Source organism: Columba livia, unplaced genomic scaffold (assembly GCF_036013475.1).
Source record: "Columba livia isolate bColLiv1 breed racing homer unplaced genomic scaffold, bColLiv1.pat.W.v2 Scaffold_2108, whole genome shotgun sequence".
NCBI classification, from domain to species: domain Eukaryota; kingdom Metazoa; phylum Chordata; class Aves; order Columbiformes; family Columbidae; genus Columba; species Columba livia.
In genome coordinates, this window is record NW_027043236.1 from 1 (window position 1) to 25,333 (window position 25,333).

At 60.7% G+C, this 25,333-nt stretch overlaps 2 protein-coding genes across 2 annotated transcripts; one reads left to right on the top strand and one right to left on the bottom strand.

Moving 5' to 3' along the window:
* Positions 1-2,326: 2,326 nt before the first annotated feature.
* On the top strand, positions 2,327-8,338 carry NKPD1 (NTPase KAP family P-loop domain containing 1). Its single transcript, XM_065048161.1, has 3 exons — positions 2,327-2,552; positions 4,344-4,475; positions 6,403-8,338. Exons 1-3 carry the CDS (start codon positions 2,327-2,329, stop codon positions 8,040-8,042), a joined length of 1,998 nt encoding a protein of 665 aa, XP_064904233.1. The 3' UTR covers positions 8,043-8,338.
* A 267-nt stretch (positions 8,339-8,605) lies between these two features.
* Positions 8,606-24,947, bottom strand: PPP1R37 (protein phosphatase 1 regulatory subunit 37). The gene is given in 17 exon segments (XM_065048162.1): positions 8,606-9,511; positions 12,575-12,663; positions 12,928-13,555; positions 15,588-15,754; positions 15,943-16,029; positions 16,032-16,083; positions 17,075-17,097; positions 17,100-17,186; positions 19,156-19,182; positions 19,185-19,310; positions 20,108-20,127; positions 20,770-20,900; positions 22,599-22,633; positions 22,636-22,717; positions 24,322-24,421; positions 24,566-24,624; positions 24,711-24,947. Coding segments are annotated over 16 exon segments (1,890 nt in total). The 5' UTR covers positions 24,894-24,947; the 3' UTR covers positions 8,606-9,511; positions 12,575-12,580.
* Positions 24,948-25,333: the final 386 nt, after the last annotated feature.

The window sequence follows — 25,333 nt, forward strand, 5'->3', positions numbered from 1 at the left end:
TATGTCCCCCATGTCCCCCGTGTCCCTGCTGGGGCCACCCGGGCGTCTCTGGCCGCTGACTCAGGGCTCTCCCGCGGTGCGGCCGGAACTTCTGCCCCGCGTTAATTAGCTAATTAATTAATTGTTTCCTCCGGGGGCGGGGGGGGCCCCACCCGCTATAAAAGCGGCGGCGGAGGAGCCGGGATCGGTCCCAGGCGGAGGGATGGAGCCGGTGGCACCGGCTGGGGTAGGACATGGGGACATGGGGACGGGGACATGGGGACATGGAGTTGAGGACAGGGACATGGGGACAGGGACATGGGACAGGGACACAGGGATGAGCATGGGGACATGGGGATGGGGACAGGGACATGGGACAGGGACATGGGGATGAGGACATGGGGACGGGGACATGGGACAGGGACACAGGGATGAGCATGGGGACATGGGGATGGGGACAGGGACATGGGACAGGGACATGGGGATGAGGACATGGGGACGGGGGACAAGGACATGAGGATGGGACATGGGGATGGGAACACGGGGATGGGGATGGGGGACATGGGGACGGGGGACATGGGGATGGGGACATGGGGACGGGGGACATGGGGATGGGGACATGGGGACGGGGACATGGGGACGGGGACATGGGGATGGGGATGAGGACATGGGGACGGGGGACATGGGGATGGGGACATGGGGACGGGGACATGGGGATGGGGATGAGGACATGGGGACGGGGGACATGGGGACGGGGGACATGGGGACGGGGGACATGGGGACGGGGGACAAGGACATGAGGATGGGACATGGGGATGGGAACACGGGGATGGGGGACATGGGGACGGGGGACATGGGGATGGGGACATGGGGATGGGGACATGGGGATGGGGACGGGGGACATGGGGATGAGGACAAGGACATGAGGATGGGACACGGGGATGGGAACACGGGGATGGGGACGGGGGACATGGGGATGGGGGACATGGGGACGGGGGACATGGGGATGGGGACATGGGGATGAGGACATGGGGACAGGGACATGGGGGACGGGGGACAAGGACATGAGGATGGGACATGGGGATGGGAACACGGGGATGGGGATGGGGACATGGGGATGGGGACATGGGGATGGGGACATGGGGACGGGGACAGGGACATGGGGATGAGGACATGGGGACGGGGACATGGGGGACGGGGGGACATGGGGACGGGGGACATGGGGACGGGGGACATGGGGATGAGGACAAGGACATGAGGATGGGACATGGGGATGGGAACACGGGGATGGGGACAGGGACATGAGGATGGGGACATGGGGATGGGGACGGGACATGGGGACGGGGACATGGAGACGGGGGACATGGGGATGAGGACAAGGACATGAGGATGGGACATTGGGATGGGGACATGGGGATGGATGGGGACATGGAGTTGAGGACAGGGACATGGGATGGACACGGGGATGAGCATGGGGACATGGGGATGAGGACAAGGACATGGGGATGGGGACATCGGGATGGGGACAGGGACATGGGGACATGGGGATGGGGACATGGGGACAGGGACATGGGGATGTGGACATGGGGATGAGGACGGGACATAGGGACATGGGGATGGGGACATGGGGACGGGGACATGGGGATGAAGACGGGACATGGGGACATGTGGATGGGGACATGGGATAGGGACACGGGGACGGGGACATGGGGCAGGGACATGGGGATGGGGACATGGGGATGGGGATGAGGACAAGGACATGAGGATGAGACATGGGGAAATGGGGACGGGGACATGGGGACGAGCATGAGGACATGGGGACGGGGACATGGGGATGTGGACATGGGGATGGGAACACGGGGATGGGGACAGGGACATGGGACAGGGACATGGGACAGGGACATGGGGATGGGGACATGGGGATTAGGACAGGGATATGAGGATGGGACATGGGGGGGTGGGGACAGGGACATGGGAATGAGAACATGAGGACAGGAACATGGAGATGGGGACACAGAGATGGGGACACGGGGAGGGGGACATGGGGATGAGGACAAGGACATGAGGATGGGACATGGGGATGGGGACATGGAGTTGAGGACAGGGACATGGGGACAGGGACATGGGACAGGGACACAGGGATGAGCATGGGGACATGTGGATGGGGACAAGGACATGGGGATGGGGACATGGGGATGAGGATGGGACATGGGGACATGGGGACGGGGACATGGGGACAGGATGGGGACATGGGGATGGGGACATGGCGATGGGGACACGGGGAGGGGGACACGGGGATGGGGACATGGGGATGGGGACATGGGGATGGGGACATGGAGATGGGGACATGGAGATGGGGACATGGGGATGGGGCCAGGGCCGGGCCAGTGACAGTCCCCATGTCCCCAGGCTGTCTGTGTGTCCGTGTGCGGGGGGGGGCCCCGCGGGACCCCCCGGCTGCAGCGAGGAGCGTCTGGCCTGTCTGTGCCCGGAACGGGACAATGACACCGGCCACCGCGGCCACCACTGCCACCACGGCGGCAACAGCGAGGGGCAGCCCGGCGAGCAGCCAGGTACGGGGACACAGTGGGGGACAGGGACAGCGGGGGGCAACGGGGACAGTGGGGGGACAGTGGGGGGACAGTGGGGGGGACAGTGGGGGGGACAGTGGGGGGGACAGGCCCTTCTGTCCTGCTTGGCCACCCCATCATCCCTGTCCCACCCCATCGTCCCCATCCCAGTCCATCCCAGTCCATCCCATTATCCCCATCCCAGTCCATCCAAGTCTCTCCCAGTCCATCCCAGTCCATCCCTGTCCCACCCCATTATCCCCATCCCAGTCCATCCCAGTCCATCCCCAAAGTCCATCCCAGTCCATCCCAGTCCACCCATCCCAGCCCATTATCCCCATCCCAGTCCATCCCATCCCACCCTATTATCCCCATCCCAGTCCATCCAAGTCTTTCCCAGTCCATCCCAGTCCATCCCTGTCCCACCCCATTATCCCCATCCCAGTCCATCCCAGTCCATCCCCAGTCCATCCCCAAAGTCCATCCTGGTCCATCCCAGTCTATCCCAGTCCACCCATCCCAGCCCATTATCCCCATCCCAGTCCATCCCAGTCCATCCCAGTCCATCCCCAAAGTCCATCCCCAGTCCATCCCAGTCTATCTCAGTCCATCCCAGTCCATCCTCAAAGTCCATCCCAGTCCATCCCAGTCCATCCCCAAAGTCCATCCTGGTCCATCCCAGTCCATCCTAGTCCACCCATCCCAGCCCATTATCCCCATCCCAGTCCATCTAGGTCCATCCCAGTCCATCCCCAAAGTCCATCCCCAGTCCATCCCAGTCTATTCCAGTACATCCCAGTTCATCCCCAAAGTCCATCCCCAGTCCATCCCAGTCCATCTCAGTCCATCCCAGTCTATCTCAGTCCATCCCAGTCCATCCTCAAAGTCCATCCCCAGTCCATCCCAGTCCATCTCAGTCCATCCCAGTCCATCCCCAAAGTCCATCCCAGTCCATCCCAGTCCATCCCAAAGTCCATCCCAGTCCATCCCAGTCCACCCATCCCAGCCCATTATCCCCATCCCAGTCCATCCCCAAAGTCCATCCCAGTCCATCCCCAAAGTCCATCCAAGTCCATCCCAGTCCATCCCAGTCCATCCCCAGTCCATCCCAGTCCATCCCCAAAGTCCATCCCAATCCATCCCAGTCCATCCCCAGTCCATCCCCAAAGTCCATCCCGGTCCATCCCAGTCCATCCCAGTCCGCCCATTCCAGCCCATTATCCCCATCCCAGTCCATCCCCAAAGTCCATCCCCAAAGTCCATCCCAGTCCATCCCAGTCCATCCCCAGTCCATCCCCAGTCCATCCCAGTCCATCCCAGTCCATCCCAGTCCATCCCCAAAGTCCATCCCAGTCCATCCCAGTCCATCTCAGTCCATCCCCAAAGTCCATCCCCAAAGTCCATCCCAGTCTATCCCAGTCCATCCCAGCCCATCCCCAAAGTCCATCCCAGTCCATCCCCAGTCCATCCCAGTCCATCCCCAGAGTCCATCCCCAGTCCATCCCAGTCCATCCCCAAAGTCCATCCCCAGTCCATCTCAGTCCATCTCCGTCCATCCCAGTCCATCCCAGTCCATCCCCAAAGTCCATCCCAGTCCATCCCAGTCCACCCCAGTCCATCCCCAAAGTCCATCCCAGTCCATCCCCAAAGTCCATCCCCAAAGTCCATCCCCAAAGTCCATCCCAGTCCATCCCAGTCCCCCCATTCCCACCGCGTGTCCCCGGGGGGCGTTGGGCTCCCCGGGGGGGTTGCGTACCGCGGTGTCACCCGCTGTCCCCTTGTCCCCTGTCCCAGAGGCGCTGACGGAGGACGACGTGTACTGCCGCTGCCTGTCCAAGACGCTGTGCCACGCGGCCACCCCGGTCACCGTGGGCTTCTACGCGCCCTGCGGCCACCGGCTCTACACGCTGCTCGACAAGGTCACCGGTGGGTGCCGTGGGGACACCGCGGGGACACCGCGGGTCACCCCCCCCCCCGCCGCCCACAGCAACACCCCCGTGCACCCCAGTCCGTCTCAGTCCATCCCAGTGCATCCCCAGTCCGTCTCAGTCCATTCCAGTCCATCCTAGTCCATCCCAGTACATCCCAGTCTATCCCAGTCCATTCCAGTGCACCCCAGTCCATCTCTGTCCCTCCCAGTGCACTCCAGTCCGTCTCAGTCCATCCCAGTCCATCCCAGTGCACACCAGCACACCCCAGTCCATTCCAGTGCACTCCAGTCCGTCTCACTCCATCCCAGTCTATCCCAGTGCACACCAGCACACCCCAGTCCATTCCAGTGCACTCCAGTCCGTCTCACTCCATCCCAGTCCATCCCAGTGCACACCAGTCCATCCCATCCCCATACCAGTCCATCTCAGTCCCTCCCAGTGCACCCCAGTCCATCCCAGTGCACCCCAGTCCACCCCAGTGCACCCCAGTGCACTCCAATCCATCCTGGTCCATCCCAGTCTGTCCCAGTGCACCCCAGTCCATCCCAGTGCACCCCAGTCCCATCCCCGTCCACCAACTCCCAACCCCCGTTCTCCCTCAATTTTGTGTCCCTGTTTCCCCCCATCTCAGGTCACTGTCCCCACATTGTCCTGACCCCCATGTCCCAATCGTCCTCACCCTCATGTCCCCATTGCCCTCCCATGTCCCCCCCTTGTCCTCCCATGTCCTCATTGTCCTGACCCCATGTCCCCATTGTCCTCCCATGTCCCCACTGTCCTCCCATATCCCCCCATTGTCTTCATCCCTGTGTCCCCATTGTCTTCCCATGTCCCTCATTGTCCTGACTCCCATGTCCCCACTGTCCTCACCCCCATGTCCCCATTATCCTCCCATGTCCCCATTGTCCTGACCCCATGTCCCGTCCCCCCATGTCTTCCCATTGTCCTGAGCCCCATATCCCCCATTGTCCTCCCATGTCCCCATTGTCCTGATGCCCATGTCCCGTCCCCCCACGTCCTCCCATCGTCCTGATCCCCATGTCCCCCATTGTCCTCCCATGACCCCATTGTCCTCCCATATCCCCCCATTGTCTTCATCCCTGTGTCCCCATTGTCTTCCCATGTCCCTCATTGTCCTGACCCCCATGTCCCGTCCCCCCATGTCCTCCCATGTCCCCATTGTCCTGACCCCCATGTCCCGTCCCCCCATGTCCTCCCATGTCCCCATTGTCCTCATCCCCATATCCCCCATTGTCCTCCCATGTCCCCATTGTCCTCCCACGTACCCATTGTCCTGACCCCCGTGTCCCCCATTGTCCTCCCATGTCCCCATTGTCCTGACCCCCACGTCCTCCCATTCTCCTGATCCCCATGTCCCCCGTTGTCCTCCCATGACCCCATTGTCCTCCCATATCCCCCCATTGCCTTCATCCCTGTGTCCCCATTGTCTTCCCATGTCCCTCATTGTCCTGACCCCCATGTCCCGTCCCCCCATGTCCCCATTGTCCTCATCCCCATATCCCCCATTGTCCTCCCATGTCCCCATTGTCCTCCCACGTACCCATTGTCCTGACCCCCGTGTCCCCCATTGTCCTCCCATGTCCCCATTGTCCTGATGCCCATGTCCCCCGTTGTCCTCCCATGACCCCATTGTCCTCCCATATCCCCCCATTGTCTTCATCCCTGTGTCCCCATTGTCTTCCCATGTCCCTCATTGTCCTGACCCCCATGTCCCATCCCCCCATTGTCCTCCCATGTCCCCATTGTCCTGATGCCCATGTCCCCCGTTGTCCTCCCATGACCCCATTGTCCTCCCGTATCCCCCCATTGCCTTCATCCCTGTGTCCCCATTGTCCTCCCACACCCCCATTGCCCCCTCCTTGCCCCCCACCACCCTGACCCCCACCCCATTGCCCCCCCAGCCTTCATGCGCCAAGAAATGACCCGGCGCGAAGACTCGGCGCGGCGCCGCGGCCACCAACCCCCTCGCTCCCCCCACGGTTGGGGGCTCCTCCAAGCCCTATGGCTACTGGCCTTTTACCGCCCGGTCGTCACCGAGAGCCACCTGCGCCGCAAGAACATCCGGTTCCTCTTCGTGCGCTTCAGCGCCTGGCAGTTCGCCGGTTGTGACAAGCTCTGGGCCGGCTTGGTGACAACCTTATGTGACAGCGTCCGCCACCATTTCGGCGCCCTGCCCCTCGGCGTCTACCGGGTGATGGGGACGCGGCCGCGCTTCGCCGACGGCTTCAGCCAGCGCGAGTGGGTGCTCAAACGCGGCGCCTGCCTCAAGCTTTGGGGTGTTGTCGCCGTCCTCGTTATCGGCGTCACCATCCTGCTGGTGGCCCTGTTGTTGCCGCACCTCAAGGACCACCAGGTGCTGAAGGTGGTTGGCGGCGCCATCACGTCCATCTCCAGCTCCAGCCTCATCCTCGGCGCCTTCTCCGTCCTCAAGCACGTTTTGATCAGCCAAAAGCACAAGATCGAGCAGTTGACCAACAGCGACAAGTTCGCCGGGCAGTTGGGCTTCATGAGCAAAGTGCGGCGGGAGGTGGAGGCGCTGCTCGACTTTTTGGCGTTCATGGAGATCTTCGAGCGGCGCCGTTTCCGCGTGGTGCTGGAAATCACCAGCTTGGACACGTGTTACCCGGAGAAAGTCGCCGGCGTCCTCAACGCCATGAACACGTTGCTTTCCAGAACCAACACGCCCTTCATCTTCATCCTCGCCGTGGATCCCAGTGTCATTGTCCCCTGCTTGGAGCAGAGCAGCTGCATGAAGGGCATGGCGGACAGCGGGTACCTATATCTGAGCCGTACGGTCACGTTGCCGTTCTCCATCCCGGAGATGGGCGCCCGCTCGCGTTTGAGTTGCCTTGAAGCCGCCGTGCAAACGCGGGAGGATTTAATGTACCGCATCATCACCGGCAACGTGGAGCAGCGGCGCCGCGCCAAGTGCGGCGCCGCCATCGCCGGCCCCGACCACCGCGAGCTGGATGCGGCCGCGGTGCTTTACATCCACGAAGCGTTCCGTTGCCTCCACGATGCCGCGGACCCGTTGGCCGCGTACGTCCCAACCAGCGCCGCGCACGTGCGCCGCATCGTCAACACCATCCCCATCACCATCCGGCTCCTCCTGCACCGCGCCGGCGGCCCCGGCGCCGTGTCGCCCCGCGCGGCCGCCGCGTGGGTGGTGATGGCCGATGGGTGGCCGTGCCGGTTGAGTTGGGTGTTGCAATGCCTGGAAGACGCGTGGCAGCGCCAACCGGCGCCGGATTTCTCCGGGAGGTCTTTGTGGAGCGTTTTCCAACAGACGGCGGCGGAGCTGAGCGCCCTGCGGCAACCGCTGCGTAACGTCTTGGGGTTGGATGGGGACCCCGAGTTGTTCCGCGCCTTCCTCGCCCGCGACTTCCCCTTCACCGCCGGTGACGCGCGGGTCCTCCTCGGTGTCACCGTCAACCTGGACCACTCCATCCGCCGCAAGATGGGGCTCCTGCGCGGCATCGACGGGCTCAAGAAATCCGGCGGCACCGTGTCCCGCGGCGTCCAGTGTCCCCACCCCGAGTGACGCGATATCCCCCCTCCCCAAAACGGACTTGGGCGGCGGTGACACCGCGGTGTCCCCCGTTGGTGACGTGAGGGCGCCCCTTGTGGATTTGGGGACCATTCGTGTCTCTAAGGGGAGGTGACAACGCACTGGGGTGACTGGGGACACCCGAGGTGACCGTGGCGGGGGTGTCGCCATCGCAGGGACCCCGGCGTCCGGGTGACCCCAATTACCCGCCCCGGTGACGTCCCCAGGTTGTGTCCCCACGACCACACAAGGGGGGGTCGTCCCATAATAAACCAGTTTAACCAGTTCAACCTCCATCTCGTGGCGGGGGGAGGGGGAGAATAGGCCCAAATGGCGACTAAGACAGGGCGGCTCATTAGCGTTAATTAATCACCAAAAAGCTCTAAAATCCCCCAATGCGTATTTTGGGGGGTTAATCACTGAATTTCCCCCCACAAAGCGCATTTTGGGGGGGGGTTAATCACTGAATTTCCCCCCCAAAAACCCCTAAAACACGCATTTTTTTGGGGGGGGGGGGCCCAAAAATCACCAAGAAGGGGCGGGGGGGGGAGTCGGCGACGAATGCAGAATCTCATTTAATAGAAAACGGTGGTTTTTTAACAAAAAAACCCCCCCCGCGACGGGAAGAAACGACACGAACACCCGCAGATCGACGACCCGGACAGGAGAGTCAGCGCCGCCCCCTCGGCCGCCCCCTCCCCGGCTCCCTGATCGATTTATTGCACTTAATTAATTAAGAAAAGCGCCGCGGCCTCGTCCCCCCACCCCGGGCTGGACCCCTAAACCCTCCCTGAGAAAAGCGGCCGGGGGGGGGCCCCCCAAAAGCTGCTTTTTTGGGGGTTCTGGTTGGGTTTTTGGGACGTTCCGGCAGCCCAAGAGGAGGAGTTGAGGCGCGGGTTAAGCCCCGAAGGAATTAATTCTAACTTAATTAACTCTAAATCAATTAATTAACCCCCCATCCTCTACTCGACACCCCCCCCCACCCCGTAACGCTGCAGCTGCTGATAAATAGAGACGGAAAATGAACGAAAAACCCCCCAAATAAACCAAAATAAGAGAAGAATTGGAAATAAATAACCAGCCGGTCCTGGGTCTCTGTAGTGCCGGACGCTTGTCCCCGTGTCACCGGGTCCCTGTAGTGTGTGGGGTGTCCCCCAGTGTCACCTTACCGCGGTGTCCCCTCCTCTTCCTCGGTGGCCCCTTGTCATCCTCGGTGTCCCCTCCTCTTCCTCGGTGGCCCCTCGGTGTCCCCTCCTCTTCCTCGCCGCAGGATGAAGGCGCCGGGTCGCCGCGATGTCACCTCGGTGTCACCTCCCTCGCTGGCCATGGGGACACGTGGCCAACTCGGGCGCCTTTGGGGACATGGGGTGGGGGGGCGGGCAAGTGTTTTTGGGGCAGAAAACGGTGATTTGAAGGTTTCGGCCGGCGGCGCGGGGAGCGGGAGGACAAGGACGCTCCGGCACCTGCGGGAGAGGGACGGCGGTGACGGGCACGCGTGTCCCCACTGTCCCCAAATGTCCCCAGGTGGCCCAGGGTGTCACTGGGTGTCCCCAGGTGGCCCAGAGTGTCCCCACTGTCCCCAGGTATCCCACGTGTCACCAGGTGTCCCCACTGTTCTCAGGTGTCCCAGGGTGTCCCCAGATGTCTCAGGGTATCCCAGGTGTCCCCATGTGTCTCAGGGTGTCCCCACTGTCCCCAGGTGTCCCTATGTGTCCCAGGGTGTCACTGCCTGTCTCCAGATGTCCCAGGGTGTCCACACTGTCCCCAGATGCCCCGGGAAGTCCCCAGGTATCCCAAGGTGTCCCCACTATCCCCAGATGTCCCCACGTGTCCCAGGGTGTCCCCAGGTATCCCAAGGTGTCCCCACTGTCCCCAGGTATCCCAGAGTGTCCCCACTATCCCCAGATGTCCCCACGTGTCCCAGGGTGTCCCCAGGTATCCCCGGGTGTCCCCACTATCCCCAGATGTCCCCACATGTCCCAGGGTGTCCCCACTGTCCCCAGGTATCCCCGGGTGTCCCCACTATCCCCAGATGTCTCCACGTGTCCCAGGGCGCCCCATGGTGTCCCCACTGTCCCCAGGTATCCCCACTATCCCTAGATGTCTCAGGGTGGCCCCAGGTGTCCCCCATTGCTCCCAGGTGTCCCAGGGTGTCCCCACATGTCCCACGGTGTCCCCACATGTCCCAGGGTGTCCCCAGGTGTCCCAGGGTGTCCCCACTATCCCCAGATGCCCCCATGTGTCCCAGGGTGTCCCCACTGTCCCCAGGAGTCCCCAGGTATCCCAGGGTGTCCCCACATGCCCCAGGGTGTCCCAGAGTGTCCCCACTGTCCCCAGGTATCCCACAGTGTCCCCACATGTCCCACAGTGTCCCCACATGTCCCAGGGTGTCCCCACTGTCCCCAGGTATCCCCGGGTGTCCCCACTATCCCCAGATTGTCCCCATGTGTCCCAGGGCGCCCCATGGTGTCCCCACTGTCCCCAGGTATCCCCACTACCCCTAGATGTCTCAGGGTGGCCCCAGGTGTCCCCCATTGCTCCCAGGTGGCCCAGGGTGTCCCCAGCTGTCGCAGGGTGTCCCCACATGTCCCAGGGTGTCCCCAGGTATCCCAAGGTGTCCCCACTGTCCCCAGGTATCCCAGAGTGTCCCCACTATCCCCAGATGTCCCCACGTGTCCCCGGGTGTCCCCACAGTCCCCAGGTATCCCAAGGTGTCCCCACTGTCCACAGCTGTCCCCAGGTATCCCAGGGTGTCCCCACTATCCCCAGATGCCCCCATGTGTCCCATGGTGTCCCCTCTGTCCCCAGGTATCCCCACTATCCCTAGATGTCTCAGGGTGGCCCCAGGTGTCCCCCATTGCTCCCAGGTGTCCCAGGGTGTCCCCAGCTGTCCCACGGTGTCCCCACACGTCCCAGGGTGTCCCCAGGTGTCCCAGGGTGTCCCCACTATCCCCAGATGCCCCCATGTGTCCCAGGGTGTCCCCACTGTCCCCAGGAGTCCCCAGGTATCCCAGGGTGTCCCCACATGCCCCAGGGTGTCCCAGAGTGTCCCCACTGTCCCCAGGTATCCCACAGTGTCCCCACATGTCCCACAGTGTCCCCACATGTCCCAGGGTGTCCCCACTGTCCCCAGGTATCCCCGGGTGTCCCCACTATCCCCAGATGTCCCCACATGTCCCAGGGTGCCCCATGGTGTCCCCACTGTCCCCAGGTATCCCCACTATCCCTAGATGTCTCAGGGTGGCCCCAGGTGTCCCCCATTGCTCCCAGGTGTCCCAGGGTGTCCCCAGCTGTCCCAGGGTGTCCCCACATGTCCCAGGGTGTCCCCACTATCCCCAGATGCCCCCATGTGTCCCATGGTGTCCCCTCTGTCCCCAGGTACCCCCACTATCCCTAGATGTCTCAGGGTGGCCCCAGGTGTCCCCCATTGCTCCCAGGTGTCCCAGGGTGTCCCCAGGTGTCCCAGGGTGTCCCCACATGTCCCACGGTGTCCCCACATGTCCCAGGGTGTCCCCAGGTGTCCCAGGGTGTCCCCACTATCCCCAGATGCCCCCATGTGTCCTAGGGTGTCCCCACTGTCCCCAGGAGTCCCCAGGTATCCCAGGGTGTCCCCACATGCCCCAGGGTGTCCCAGAGTGTCCCCACTGTCCCCAGGTATCCCACAGTGTCCCCACATGTCCCAGGGTGTCCCCACTGTCCCCAGGTATCCCCGGGTGTCCCCACTATCCCCAGATGTCCCCATGTGTCCCAGGGCGCCCCATGGTGTCCCCACTGTCCCCAGGTATCCCCACTACCCCTAGATGTCTCAGGGTGGCCCCAGGTGTCCCCCATTGCTCCCAGGTGCCCCAGGGTGTCCCCAGCTGTCCCACGGTGTCCCCACATGTCCCAGGGTGTCCCCAGGTATCCCAAGGTGTCCCCACTGTCCCCAGGTATCCCAGAGTGTCCCCACTATCCCCAGATGTCCCCACGTGTCCCCGGGTGTCCCCACAGTCCCCAGGTATCCCAAGGTGTCTCCACTGTCCACATCTGTCCCCAGGTATCCCAGGGTGTCCCCACTATCCCCAGATGCCCCCATGTGTCCCATGGTGTCCCCTCTGTCCCCAGGTATCCCCACTATCCCTAGATGTCTCAGGGTGGCCCCAGGTGTCCCCCATTGCTCCCAGGTGGCCCAGGGTGTCCCCAGCTGTCCCACGGTGTCCCCACATGTCCCAGGGTGTCCCCAGGTGTCCCAGGGTGTCCCCACTATCCCCAGATGCCCCCATGTGTCCTAGGGTGTCCCCACTGTCCCCAGGAGTCCCCAGGTACCCCAGGGTGTCCCCACATGCCCCAGGGTGTCCCAGAGTGTCCCCACTGTCCCCAGGTATCCCACAGTGTCCCCACATGTCCCAGGGTGTCCCCACTGTCCCCAGGTATCCCAGAGTGTCCCCACTGTCCCCAGGTATCCCACAGTGTCCCCACATGTCCCAGGGTGTCCCCACTGTTCTAGGGTGTCACTGGGTGTCCCCAGGTGTCCCCAGCGTCCCCACCTGCGCTCACAGCGGCTCCTGCCCCGCGTCCTGAACCGCCTCCCTCAGCAGCTCCTCCAGCTCCTGCTCGTTCTTGGAGCAGCTCAGCTCTGCAACACAAACCGGCTCCGCTCACCCATTTTCCCCCAATTTCACCCCAAAATAAATGCAGACAACGAATCACAGCCACCACCCAAGAGCCTCGTTCCCGCGGGGCTCATTAACCCCACCTCCTAATTAACAAGCGCTTTGAAAAGCGATTCGCTTCGGCTTCAAATCCCCCCAGCCAAAGCGCAATTATCACCCCTTGGGGCGTCCCCAGTGCGGCCGTTTTGGGGTGAAAAGCGCCCGGATTGGGGCTGGGGGGGTCTTACCGTGCTGCGCGGCGCAGCTCCCGGCTTTGCCGTCGGCGTCCGGCAGCGCCCGCGCGAAATCCGGCTTGAGGCCGTTGGGTAGAGGGGGGTCGGAGTGGGACACGGGGGCCCCGTTCGCCGGCGTTTCGGGGTTCGGGGGCTCCGGTAAAGTTTCCACCCGCGTCACCACGAAGATTTTGTGGCCTCGGCCGGGGCTGGAGACCGAAATCCTGCGCTCGGCGCATTGGGGTGAAGCGGGACCCCCCTGTTCGGCGACGGGGAGGGGACACGGCCGCTCGCGCGGTGGCCCCGGCGCGGTGACATCGGTGCGTTCCGCGGCTTCGCTTGAGTCCTTTGCCACCACAGCGTCCGCCTCATCGTCCGTGTCCGAGTCGGAGTCCGTGCCGTTGTCACCGTCGTTGTCACCGTCGTTGTCACCGTTGTCACTGTCCCCATTGGCGGCGGGTTCGGTCCCCTCGGCGGTGGCCTCGGTTGGCCCCTCGTCCTTGTCCTCGTGGGTGATCTCGGGCATGGAGGCCGAGTGCTGCAGCTGCTGCTCCTCCCGCTCGCGCGCCAGCACGAAGTTGCGTTTGCAGCCGTTCTGGATCTCGGCCAGAAGAGCTTTCTGGGTCTCCAAGAAGCTTTTCACCTGCCCGGGGGGAAACGGAGACGGTTCGGGACGGTGGGAGCAACGGGGAGTCGGGAACGAGCGGGAATGGGGAACGGGGGGGATCAGGAACCTTGGGAGATCAGGAATGGTCAGGAATCAGGAATGTTGGGGAATCGGGAACGTTTGGGAATCAGGAACGTTCAGGAATTGGGAACGTTGGGGAATTGGGAACGGGGGGATCAGGGACTTGGGAGATCCGGAACGTGTGGGAATCAGGAACATTCAGGAATCGGGAACGTTGGGGAATCAGGGACTTTGGGAGATCAGGAACAACTGGAAAGTCGGGAACAGTTGGGAATCAGGAACGTTGGGGAATCGGGAACAGTTAGAAATCAAGAACATTCAGGAATTGGGAACGTTGGAGAATCAGGAATGTTCGGGAATTGGGAACGTTGGGGAATCAGGAATGTTGGGGAATCAGGAACAATTGGAAATTGGGAACTTTGGGAAATCGGGAACAATTGGAAATCAGAAGCAGCTGGAAATTGGGAACAATTGGAAATCAAGAATGTTCAGGAATCAGGAATGTTGGGGAATCTGGAACGTTTGGGAATCTGGAACGTTCAGGAATCGGGAATGTTGGGGAATCAGGGACTTTGGGAGATCAGGAACAATTGGAAAGTCGGGAACAGTTGGGAATCAGGAACGTTGGGGAATCGGGAACAATTAGAAATCAAGAACATTCAGGAATTGGGAACGTTGGAGAATCAGGAATGTTCGGGAATTGGGAACGTTGGGGAATCAGGAATGTTCGGGAATTGGGAACGTTGGGGAATCGGGAATGTTGGGGAATCAGGAACAATTGGAAATTGGGAACTTTGGGAAATCGGGAGCAATTGGAAATCAGGAGCAGTTGGAAATTGGGAACAACTAGAAATCAAGAACGTTCAGGAATCAGGAACGTTGGGGAATCGGGAACGTTGGGGAATCGGGAACGTTGGGGAATCGGGAACGTTCGGGAATTGGGAACACTGGAGAATCGGGAACAATTGGAAATCAGGAATAACTGGAAATCAGGAACGTTCAGGAATCAGGAACGCTGGGAAATCAGGAACGTCGGGGAATCGGGAACGTTGGGGAATCGGGATCAGTGGGAAACCAAGAACACCCGCAAACCAGGAACGTGACCCCCACAAAGGGTTTGGGGGGACACCCCCAGCACCCACGGCACCCACGGCACCCCCAGCACCCACAGCACACAGGGCACCCACAACACCCATGGCACCCCCCGGCATCCATGGCACCCACTGCACCCAGGGCACCCACAGCACCCCCGGCATCCATGGCACCCACTGCACCCAGGGCACCCACAGCACCCCCGGCATCCATGGCACCCACGGCATCCATGGCACCCACGGCACCCCCAGCACCCACAGCACCCAGGGCACCCACAACACCCCTGGCACCCCTGGCATCCATGGCACCCAGGGCACCCACAGCACCCCCGGCATCCATGGCACCCACGGCACACACAGCACCCACGGCACACAGGGCACCCACTGCACCCACAGCACCCATGGCACCCAGGGCACCCCCAGCACCCACGGCACCCACCACACCCACAGCACCCAGGGCACCTACAGCACCCACAACACCCATGGCACCCACTGCACCCAGGGCACCCACAGCACCCACAACACCCATGGCACCCACGGCACCCCCAGCACCCACAACCCCCACAGCACCACCAGCACCCAGGGCACCCGCTGCACCCAGGGCACCCACAGCACCCCCGGCATCCATGGCACCCATGGCACACACGGCACCCAGGCACCCCCAGCACCCACAATACCCACGGCACTCAGGGCACCCACCAAACCCATGGCACCAGGGCACCCACGCCACCCAGGGCACCCCCAGCACCCACGGCACCCACCGCACCTCCAGCACCCCCAGCACCCAGAGCACCCACCACACCCATGGCACCCAGGGCACCCCCAGCACCCAGGGCACCCACAGCACCCACGGCACCCACAGCACCCACGGCACCCACGGCACCCACGGCACCCACCGCCTCCTTCTTGGGCTCGCGGTCCAGGTCGAGGCGCAGCAGCGAGTGATTGACCTTGAGTGCCAGCGACAGCGCCATCAGCCCCCCCGTCTTGATCTCGTTCTCCCGCAGGTCCAACCGCAACAACCGGGGGCTCTCGGCGATGAATTCGGCCACCGCCACCGCGCCTGATGAGGACAGGGACGGTGACACCGCCCTTGAGCTTCCCACGCGGCGTAAGAGGCGCCGGAGGCACCAAACCCACGGATTGTGGCGTTTTGGTGACAACCAGAGCGCGGACACCCCCCGAAGCGGCGTTTTGGGGACTTGGCGGGGGGACAAATGGCGCTGGCGCGGTCGCCGCGGTGTCACCCACCTTCGCAGGTGAGTTTGGTGGAGGCCAAGCCCAGGCGCAGCACCGAGCGGTTGCCGATCAGCCCGTTCTTGAGGTTGCGGACGCCTCGTTGCCGATGGGATTGTGGCCCAAGTTCAAGGTCTCCAGGCTCTGAGTGTGTGGCTGCGAGGGACATGGGGGACAGGGATGGCTTGAGGGGGACATTGACGGCTCAAGGGGGACAGAAATGGCTTGAAGGGGACGGGGACGGCTCGAGGGGGACGGGGACGGCTTGAGGGGACGGGACGGCTCGAGGGGACATTGATGGCTTGAGGGGGACAGAAATGGCCTAAGGGGGACAGGGACAGCTCTAGGGGGACAGGGACGGCTTGAGGGGGACAGGGACAATGGCCCAAGGGGGACAGGGATGGCTCGAGGGGGGATGTTGATGGCCCAAGGGGGACAGGAACGGCTTGAAGGGGACAAGGACGGCTCGAGGGGGATAGAAATGGCCCAAGGGGGGACAGGGACAGCTCAAGGGGGACACTGATGGCTCGATGGGGATAGAAATGGCTCAAAGGGGACAGAAATGGCCTGAGGGGGACAGGGACGGCTTGAGGGGGACATTGATGCTCGAGTGGGACAGAAATGGATTGACGGGGACATTGATGGCTTGAGGGGCACAGGGATGGCTCAAAGGGACAGAAATGGCCTGAGTGGGACAGGAAAGGCTTTGAGCGGGACAGCGATGGCTCGAGGGGGATATTGATGGCTTGAGGGGGACAGGGACGGCTCGAGAGGGACATTGATGGCTTGAAGGGGACAGGGACAGCTTGAGGGGGACAGGAATGGCTCAAAGGGGACAGAAACGGTTCGAGAGGGACATTGATGGCTCGAGGGGGACAGAAATGACTCAAGGGGGACACTGATGATCAAGGGGGGACGGGGACGGCTCGAGGGGGACAGAAGTGGCTTGAGGGGGATACTGATGGCCCAAGGGGGACATTGATGGCTTGAGTGGGAGACACTGATGGCTTGAGGGGGACAGGAACAGCTTGAGGGGGACAGGAACAGCTTGAGGGGGACAGGGATGGCCCGAGGGGGACAGAAACAGCCCAAGGGCCAAGGGCCAGGCGGTGACAACCCTCTGTCACCGTCTCCCGGCCGCACTCACCAGCGTCATGCCCAGATACGCCTCCCGGTGTGCGTCAGCTGGTTGTTCCACAGCACCAGCGTCACCAGCCCCTTCTGCTGCTCCTTCAGCCCCTCGCACAGGTAGGCCAGGCCTGGGGGACGGGCGCAAACGAGCAATTAAACCTCATGTTAATTAGCGTTAAGCTGGAGCGCAGCACAAACCCACCACGGGTTGGATCAGTGGCAGCTCTCCTGTCTGGGTCGCCGATCTCGGCCACAAGGGACGTGGTGGGTGACAAATTATGCTGTGTAGGGGGATCTGGGGGAACCAGAAGGGGGTTTGGGGGGTACAGGGGGGTTCTGGGGGTGCAGGGGGGTGGGTACAGGGGGGTTCTGGGGACTCTGGGGGAGCCCAGGACAGTGTGTCCCCCCCAAGACTCACCCAGCAGCATGAGGGGTCACCCCAAGAGGTTGATGCTGTGCACAGGGAGACAGGACGGGGTTGTGGGGGTGAAGGGGTATACAAGGGGGTTCTGGGGACTCTGGGGGGGCCCAGGACAGTGTGTCCCCCCCAGGACTCACCCAGCAGCATGAGGAGTCACCCCAAGAGGCTGGTGCTGTGCAGGGGGCTCTGGGGGGGCTGGGATGGGGTTTGGGGGTTCAGGGGGGTTCTGGAGGTCCAAGGGGGTTCTGGGGACTCTGGGGGGGCCAGGACAGTGTGTCCCCCCCCAGATTCACCCAGCAATATGACGGGTCACCTGAGAGGCTGGTGCTGTGGCAGGGGGCTCTGGGGGGTCTGGGATGGGGTTTGGGGTTCAGGGGGTTCTGGAGGTCCAAGGGGGTTCTGGGACTCTGGGGGGCCCAGGACAGTGTGTCCCCCCCAAGACTCACCCAGCAGCATGAGGGGTCACCCCAAGAGGCTGGTGCTGTGCAGGGGGCTCTGGGGGGGCTGGGATGGGGTTTGGGGTTCAGGGGGGTTCTGGAGGTCCAAGGGGGTTCTGGGGACTCTGGGGGGGCCCAGGACAGTGTGTCCCCCCAAGACTCACCCAGCAGCATGAGGGGTCACCCCAAGAGGCTGGTGCTGTGCAGGGGGCTCTGGGGGGGCTGGGATGGGGTTTTGGGGGTTCAGGGGGGTTCTGGAGGTCCAAGGGGTTCTGGGGACTCTGGGGGGGCCCAGGACAGTGTGTCCCCCCCAAGACTCACCCAGCAGCATGAGGGGTCACCCAAGAGGTTGATGCTGTGCAGGGGGAAACAGGATGGGGTTGTGGAGGTGAAGGGGTATACAAGGGGGTTCTGGGGACTCTGGGGGGCCCAGGACAGTGTGTCCCCCCCAGATTCACCCAGCAATATGAGGGGTCACACCAAGAGGATGGTGCTGTGCAGGGGGCTCTGGGGGGACTGGGATGGGGTTTGGGGGTTCAGGGGGGTTCTGGAGGTCCAAGGGGGTTCTGGGGACTCTGGGGGGGCCCAGAACAGTGTGTCCCCCCAGGACTCACCCAGCAGCATGAGGAGTCACCCCAAGAGGCTGGTGCTGTGCAGGGGGGCTCTGGGGGGGCTGGGATGGGGTTTGGGGTTTCAGGGGGGTTCTGGAGGTCCAAGGGGGTTCTGGGGACTCTGGGGGGGCCCAGGACAGTGTGTCCCCCCCCAGATTCACCCAGCAATATGACGGGTCACCTGAGAGGCTGGTGCTGTGCAGGGGCTCTGGGGGGACTGGATGGCTTTGGGGGTTCAGGGGTTCTGGAGGTCCAAGGGGGTTCTGGGGACTCTGGGGGGGCCCAGAACAGTGTGTCCCCCCCAGGACTCACCCAGCAGCATGAGGGGTCACCCCAAGAGGCTGGTGCTGTGCAGGGGGCTCTGGGGGGACTGGGATGGGGTTTGGGGGTTCAGGGGGGTTCTGGAGGTCCAAGGGGGGTTCTGGGGACTCTGGGGGGGCCCAGGACAGTGTGTCCCCCCCAGGACTCACCCAGCAGCATGAGGGGTCACCCCAAGAGGCTGGTGCTGTGCAGGGGGCTCTGGGGGGACTGGGATGGGGTTTGGGGGTTCAGGGGGGTTCTGGAGGTCCAAGGGGGTTCTGGGGACTCTGGGGGGGCCCAGGCCAGTGTGTGCCCCCCCAGGACTGACCCGAGTCCAGGATGTGGTTGTTGCGAGGTCGAGGATCTGGATGTAGCAGTTGAACTTGAGCAGGTTGCCGAGCTGCGCCGAGTCCTGCAGCCCGTTCAGTTTGTTGTCGGCCAGGTACAGCTCCCGCAGGTTCACGTTCATCTTCAGCGCCGTGGCTGGGTACAAAACACCCCAAAATCAGCGGTTTCACCCCAAAAACACCCCCCGATGAGTAAAACAGTGCCAACACATGGCCTTCGTCAGGTTTAATTAATAATTAACCACCCAGAGACCCCTCCGCTATCCCGATGCCCCCATAGCTCCGGTCCGCATGGGATTTATGGCTAATTAGTTAATTTAATGAGGGGGGGCGCTAAGCGCGGACTGAAAGCAGAGAGCGCTGGTGCGCATTGGGGGTGATGGGATGGGGTTCTGGGGGTGCAGGGGGTCACAGGGGGGTACAAGGGGGTTTTGGGGGGGCCCAGGACAGTGTGTCCCCCCCAGATTCACCCAGCAACATGAAGGGTCACCCAAGAGGCTGGTGCTGTGCAGGGGGCTCTGGGGGGAACTGGGATGGGGTTTTGGGGGGTACAGGGGGGTACAAGGGGGTTTTGGGGGGGCCCAGGACATTGTCCCCCCCCAGACTCACCCAGCAGCATGAGGGGCCACCCTGATAGGTTGGTGCTGTGCAGGGGGCTCTGGGAGGACTGGGATGGGGTTTGGGGGGTACAGCGTTTCTGGGGTGCAGGGGCGTACAAGGGGGTTCTGGGGGTACAGGGGGGTTCTGGGGACTCTGGGGGGGTCCAGGACAGTGTCCCCCCCCATTACTCACCCAGCAGCATGAGTGGGTGCGCCCCGAGAGTCTGGTGCTGTGCAGGGGGCTCTGGGGGGAACTGGGATGGGGTTTGGGGGGTACAGGGGGGTACAAGGGGGTTTTGGGGGGGCCCAGGACATTGTCCCCCCCCAGACTCACCCAGCAGCATGAGGGGCCACCTGATAGGTTGGTGCTGTGCAGGGGGCTCTGGGAGGACTGGATGGGGTTTGGGGGGTACAGCGTTTCTGGGGTGCAGGGGCGTACAAGGGGGTTCTGGGGGTACAGGGGGGTTCTGGGGACTCTGGGGGGGTCCAGGACAGTGTCCCCCCCCATTACTCACCCGCAGCATGAGTGGGTGCGCCCGAGAGTCTGGTGCTGTGCAGGGGGCTCTGGGGGGACCGGGATGGGGTTTCTGGGGGGCACAGGGGGGTACAAGGGGGTTTTGGGGGGGCCCAGGACATTGTCCCCCCCCCCAGACTCACCCAGCAGCATGAGGGGCCACCCTGATAGGTTGGTGCTGTGCAGGGGGCTCTGGGAGGACTGGGATGGAGTTTGGGGGGTACAGGGTTTCTGGGGTGCAGGGGCGTACAAGGGGTTTCTGGGGGTACAGGGGGGTTCTGGGACTCTGGGGGGGACCACGACAGTGTCCCCCCCCATTACTCACCCAGCAGCATGAGTGGGTGCGCCCCGAGAGGCTGGTGCTGTGCAGGGGCTCTGGGGGGACGGGGATGGGGTTTGGGGGGTACAGGGGGGTACAAGGGGGTTTTGGGGAGCCCAGGACATTGTCCCCCCCCAGACTCACCCAGCAGCATGAGGGCCGCCCCGAGAGGCTGGTGCTCTCCAGGTGCAGCACGGCCAGGCTGCTGCTGATGCGCAGCGCCCGCGCCACGAACGGCGCCGAGTGGTCCAGCAGCGGCGTGTTCCGCGCGTCCAGGTACTGCAGGCAGCTCGTCTGGGGGGAGAACACACCCCCCCGGGGGCATCGGGGTCAAATCCCCACCGGGAGTCCCAATAAACTCCTTATTACCCTCGGGATTCCAGATAAATGCCTTGTTATCCATATAATTCCCAATAAACGCCTTATTGTCCATATAATTCCCAATCAACACCTTATTGGCCATTGAGTTCCATATAAACACCCTATTTGTCCATATAATTCCAATGAACACCTTATTGTTCATATAATGCCCAATCAACACCTTATTGCCCATGGAACTCCATATAAACGCCTTATTGTCCATATAATTCCCAATCAACACCTTATTGGCCATTGAGTTCCATATAAACACCCTATTGTCCATATAATTCCCAATCAACACCTTATTGGCCATTGAGTTCCATATAAACACTCTATTGTCCATATAATTCCCAATCAACACCTTATTGGCCATTGAGTTCCATATAAACACCCTATTGTCCATATAATTCCAATGAACACCTTATTGTCCATATAATGCCCAATCAACACCTTATTGCCCACGGAATTCCATATAAATGCCTTATTGTCCATATAATTCCCAATCAACACCTTATTGGCCATTGAGTTCCATATAAACACCTTATTGTCCATATAATTCCCAATAAACACCCTATTGTCTATATAATTCCCAATAAACACCTTATTGTCCATTGAGTTCCATATAAATGCCTTATTGTCCATATAATTCCCAATCAACGCCTTATTGCCCATGGAACTCCATATAAACGCCTTATTGTCCATATAATTCCTAATAAACACCCTATTGTCTATATAATTCCCAATAAACACTTTATTGTCCATTGAGTTCCATATAAACACCTTATTGTCTGTATAATTCCCAATAAACACCTTATGGTCCATCGAGTTCCATATAGACACCTTATTGTCCATATAATTCCCAATAAACACCTTATTGCTCATGGAATCCCCAATAAACGCCTTATGGTCCATATAATTCCCAATAAACACCTTATTGGCCATGGAATTCCATATATATATATGGACAATAAGGTGTTTATATGGCACTCCATGGACAATAAGGTGTTTAATGGGAATTAAATGGGCAATAAGGCATTTATTGGGAATTATATGGACAATATATGGACAACATACGGAACTCAATGGACAATAAGGCATTGATTGGGAGTTAAAAACCATATTGTCCATATAATTCCCAATTAAAACCTCATTATCCACAGAATTCCGGCTATACGGACAATAAGGTGTTTAACTCCAATTCCATGGACCATAAAGGTGTTTATACGGAATTATACGGACCATAAGGTGTTTATATGGAACTCCATGGACAATACGGCCTTAATTGGGAATCATATCAACAATAAGACGCCGAAAATCCCAATTAGCAGGTTGGGGAGGTTAATTACGGCCGGAGGGCGTTTTTGCACCACGCCCAATGCTTAATTAAACCCCCACAAAGGCCCAAACGCTCGTCATCCGGCCGTGAAGATAATTAACAAACAGCTGCCACACGCCACTAATTACACCCACTTCTTATTGATATGTCATTATGATTTTCTCCTGTCCGGAACGTCAACGGGGATATTTGAGCCCTGAATCCTGAATCGTGTGGTTTTTGGGGGCAAAACCCTTCGGGGAAGGAAATGGTGAGGGAAATGGGTGTGGAAATGTTAATTAACGAGGCAAACGAACCTTTCTCATCATGTGCGCGGCCGCTTGCCACCCCGCGTGCCGATGTGCTTGTTGCAGGAGATGTTGAGGTGCGTGGCCGACTCGTAGTACTCGATCATGTCGAAAAGGGCTGAGGCGCCCTGGGGAAGAGGGGGAAGGAGGCGGTTAGTGGGGGGTTTTGGGGGAAATGGGGTGTTGGGGGGAGAAATGGGGGGTTTTGGGGGGGAAATGGGGGGTTGGGGAATGGGGTGATGGGGGTGGGTTGGTGGGGTGGGGAAGGGGTGAGGGGTTGGGAAGGGGGGGAAAGGAGGGAAGGGGTGGGGAAGGTGGGGAGGAGGCGGGAAAGAGGGGGAAACAAGGGGGGAAACAAGGGGGAAACAAGGGGGGAAGCGGGGGGGAAACAAGGGGGGAAACAAGGGGGGGAACAAGGGGGGGAACGGGGGGGGGAACGGGCGGGGAAGGGGGGGGGGAACGGGGGGGGGAAGCGGGGGGGAAGCGGGGGGGGGAAACGGGGGGGAACGGGGGGGGAAACGGGGGGGGAAACGGGGGGGGGAAACAAGGGGGGGAAAACAAGGGGGGGAAAACAGGGGGGGGGAACAAGGGGGGAGGGAACAAGGGGGGGGGAACAAGGGGGGGGGAACAAGGGGGGGGAACAAGGGGGGGGAACAAGGGGGGGGAAACAGGGGGGGGAAACAAGGGGGGACAGGGAAACAAGGGGGGAAAACAAGGGGGGGAAACAAGGGGGGGGAAACAAGGGGGGGAAACAAGGGGGGGGAAACAAGGGGGGGGGAAACAAGGGGGGGGAAACAAGGGGGGGGAAACAAGGGGGGGAGGAAACAAGGGGGGGAAACAGAGGGGGGGAAACAAGGGGGGGAAACAAGGGGGGGGAAACAAGGGGGGGGAAACAAGGGGGGGAAACTGGGGGGGAAACAAGGGGGTGGAAACCAGGGGGGGAAACCAAGGGGGGGGAAACCAAGGGGGGGAAACCAAGGGGGGAAACAGGGGGGGAAACAAGGGGGGGAGGAACAAGGGGGGAAGGGACAGGGGGGAAACAGGGGGGGAAACAGGGGGGAAACAGGCGGTAACGGGGGGGGAAACGGGGGGGGAAACGGGGGGGGGAAACGGGGGGGGAAACGGGGGGGGAAACGGGGGAAGCAAGGGGGAAGCAAGGGGGAAGCAAGGGGGAAGCAAGGGGGAAGCAAGGGGGAAGAAGGTGGAAAAAGGCAGGAAAGAGGGTGGAAATAAGGCGGAAAGAGGGCGGAAAGAAGGCAGGAAAGAAGGCGGGAAGAAGGCAGGAAAGAAGGCAGAAATAAGGTGGAAAGAGGCAGAAATAAGGTGGAAAGAGGCAGGAAATAAGGTGGAAAGAGGCAGGAAATAAGGTGGAAAGAGGCAGGAAATAAGGTGGAAAGAAGGTGGAAAGAAAGCAGGAAAGAGGTGGGAAAGAGGCAGAAAGAAGGCGGGAAAAGGCAGGAAAAAGGCCGGGAAAAGGTTGGAAAAGGGCAGGAAAGGGGCAGGAAAGAGGCAGAAAGGAGGTGGAAAAGAGGCTGGAAAGAGGCCCAAAAAGGCCCAACAAACGCATCCCCGGATATTCGAGTTCCGGGGCCGCTACCGGGGATTTCGGCGCTTGGAACCTCAATATGGGGGAGAAACGAGCCCAAAATTCACCCCCAACTCATCAAAACCAACCAAAATGGCTCGAAAAACGTGTATTTAATGTATGGCGTGAAATAAAGCAGGTGCTCACGTCTTCATCCAGGTTGGTTTGCTCCAAATCCACGATTTTGAACTGGACCCGCTTGAAAACCTCCTCGAGCGCTTCGCAGGCTTTGTATCCAGCTTCTCCCCTATGGAAATAGTGGGAAAACGGGGGATTTTGGGGTGAAATCAGCTTTTTTCACTCATTTAGAGGCGGTTAAACCCACCGAGGGAGATTTTGATGCGATATTGGGGGTTTAATCGCATAAAACGTCGCTTTGAGGCAACGGAACGTTCAGGCCTCACCTTTGAGATCCAGACATTCGATTCGCGGAGCGAGATCTTTCAATTCCTGCATGAAAATAGAGGAATTAATGTGAGATGAAGGCAACAAAACGGCCCCAAAAATGGGACAAAACAGGCAAAATATGGTCATACCTCGATTTGCTTGAGGAGTTTGGGGATCTGGCGGCAGCTCAGTTTTTGGCAGGCGAGTTTGTAGGCGGTAACGATCTCCTCCACGGTCACGTTTTGGGCTGGAAAAGGGTGTGAAATGGCAAGCGGGTGACGGCGGCGCCGCAAGAACGTGGGTTTATAGGGGTTAGGTGTGTTATGGTGCATCTGAATCAATACTCAATGACTATACGTTGGGGAATGACCTATTGGAGAGCAGTATAGGGGAAAGGGAGCTGGGGGTCCTGGGACAGCAGGGTGACCATGAGCCAGCACTGGGCCCTTGTGGCCAGGAAGCCAATGGGACCTGGGGGGGTTAGAAGGGGGTGGGCAGTAGGTCAGAGAAGTTCTCCCACCCTCACATATATATATATATTGATATCTCTATAATACACACAGTCATAACACCCTGAGAATGGCTGATCTGGGAAGCTAAGCAGGGTCGGGCCCGGTCAGCACTTGGATGGGAGACCTTGTGGACAGGAAGCCAATGGGACCTGGGGGAGTTAAAAGGGGGTGGTCAGTAGGTCAGAGAGGTTCTCCTGCCCCTCTACTCTGCCCTTGGAAAGGGGTTGAGTTCAGATACTATCAGGATATATATATAGATA

What these genes read in the sequence shown, in the direction of transcription:
- NKPD1 (XM_065048161.1), top strand. Translation starts at nt 2,327, where the DNA reads ATGGAGATGGGGACATGGGGATGGGGCCAGGGCCGGGCCAGTGACAGT. An exon ending in GCAGCCCGGCGAGCAGCCAG is followed by an intron (nt 2,553 to 4,343) that starts GTACGGGGACAC and finishes CCCCTGTCCCAG; the next exon opens with AGGCGCTGACGGAGGACGAC. An exon ending in GCTGCTCGACAAGGTCACCG is followed by an intron (nt 4,476 to 6,402) that starts GTGGGTGCCGTG and finishes TTGCCCCCCCAG; the next exon opens with CCTTCATGCGCCAAGAAATG.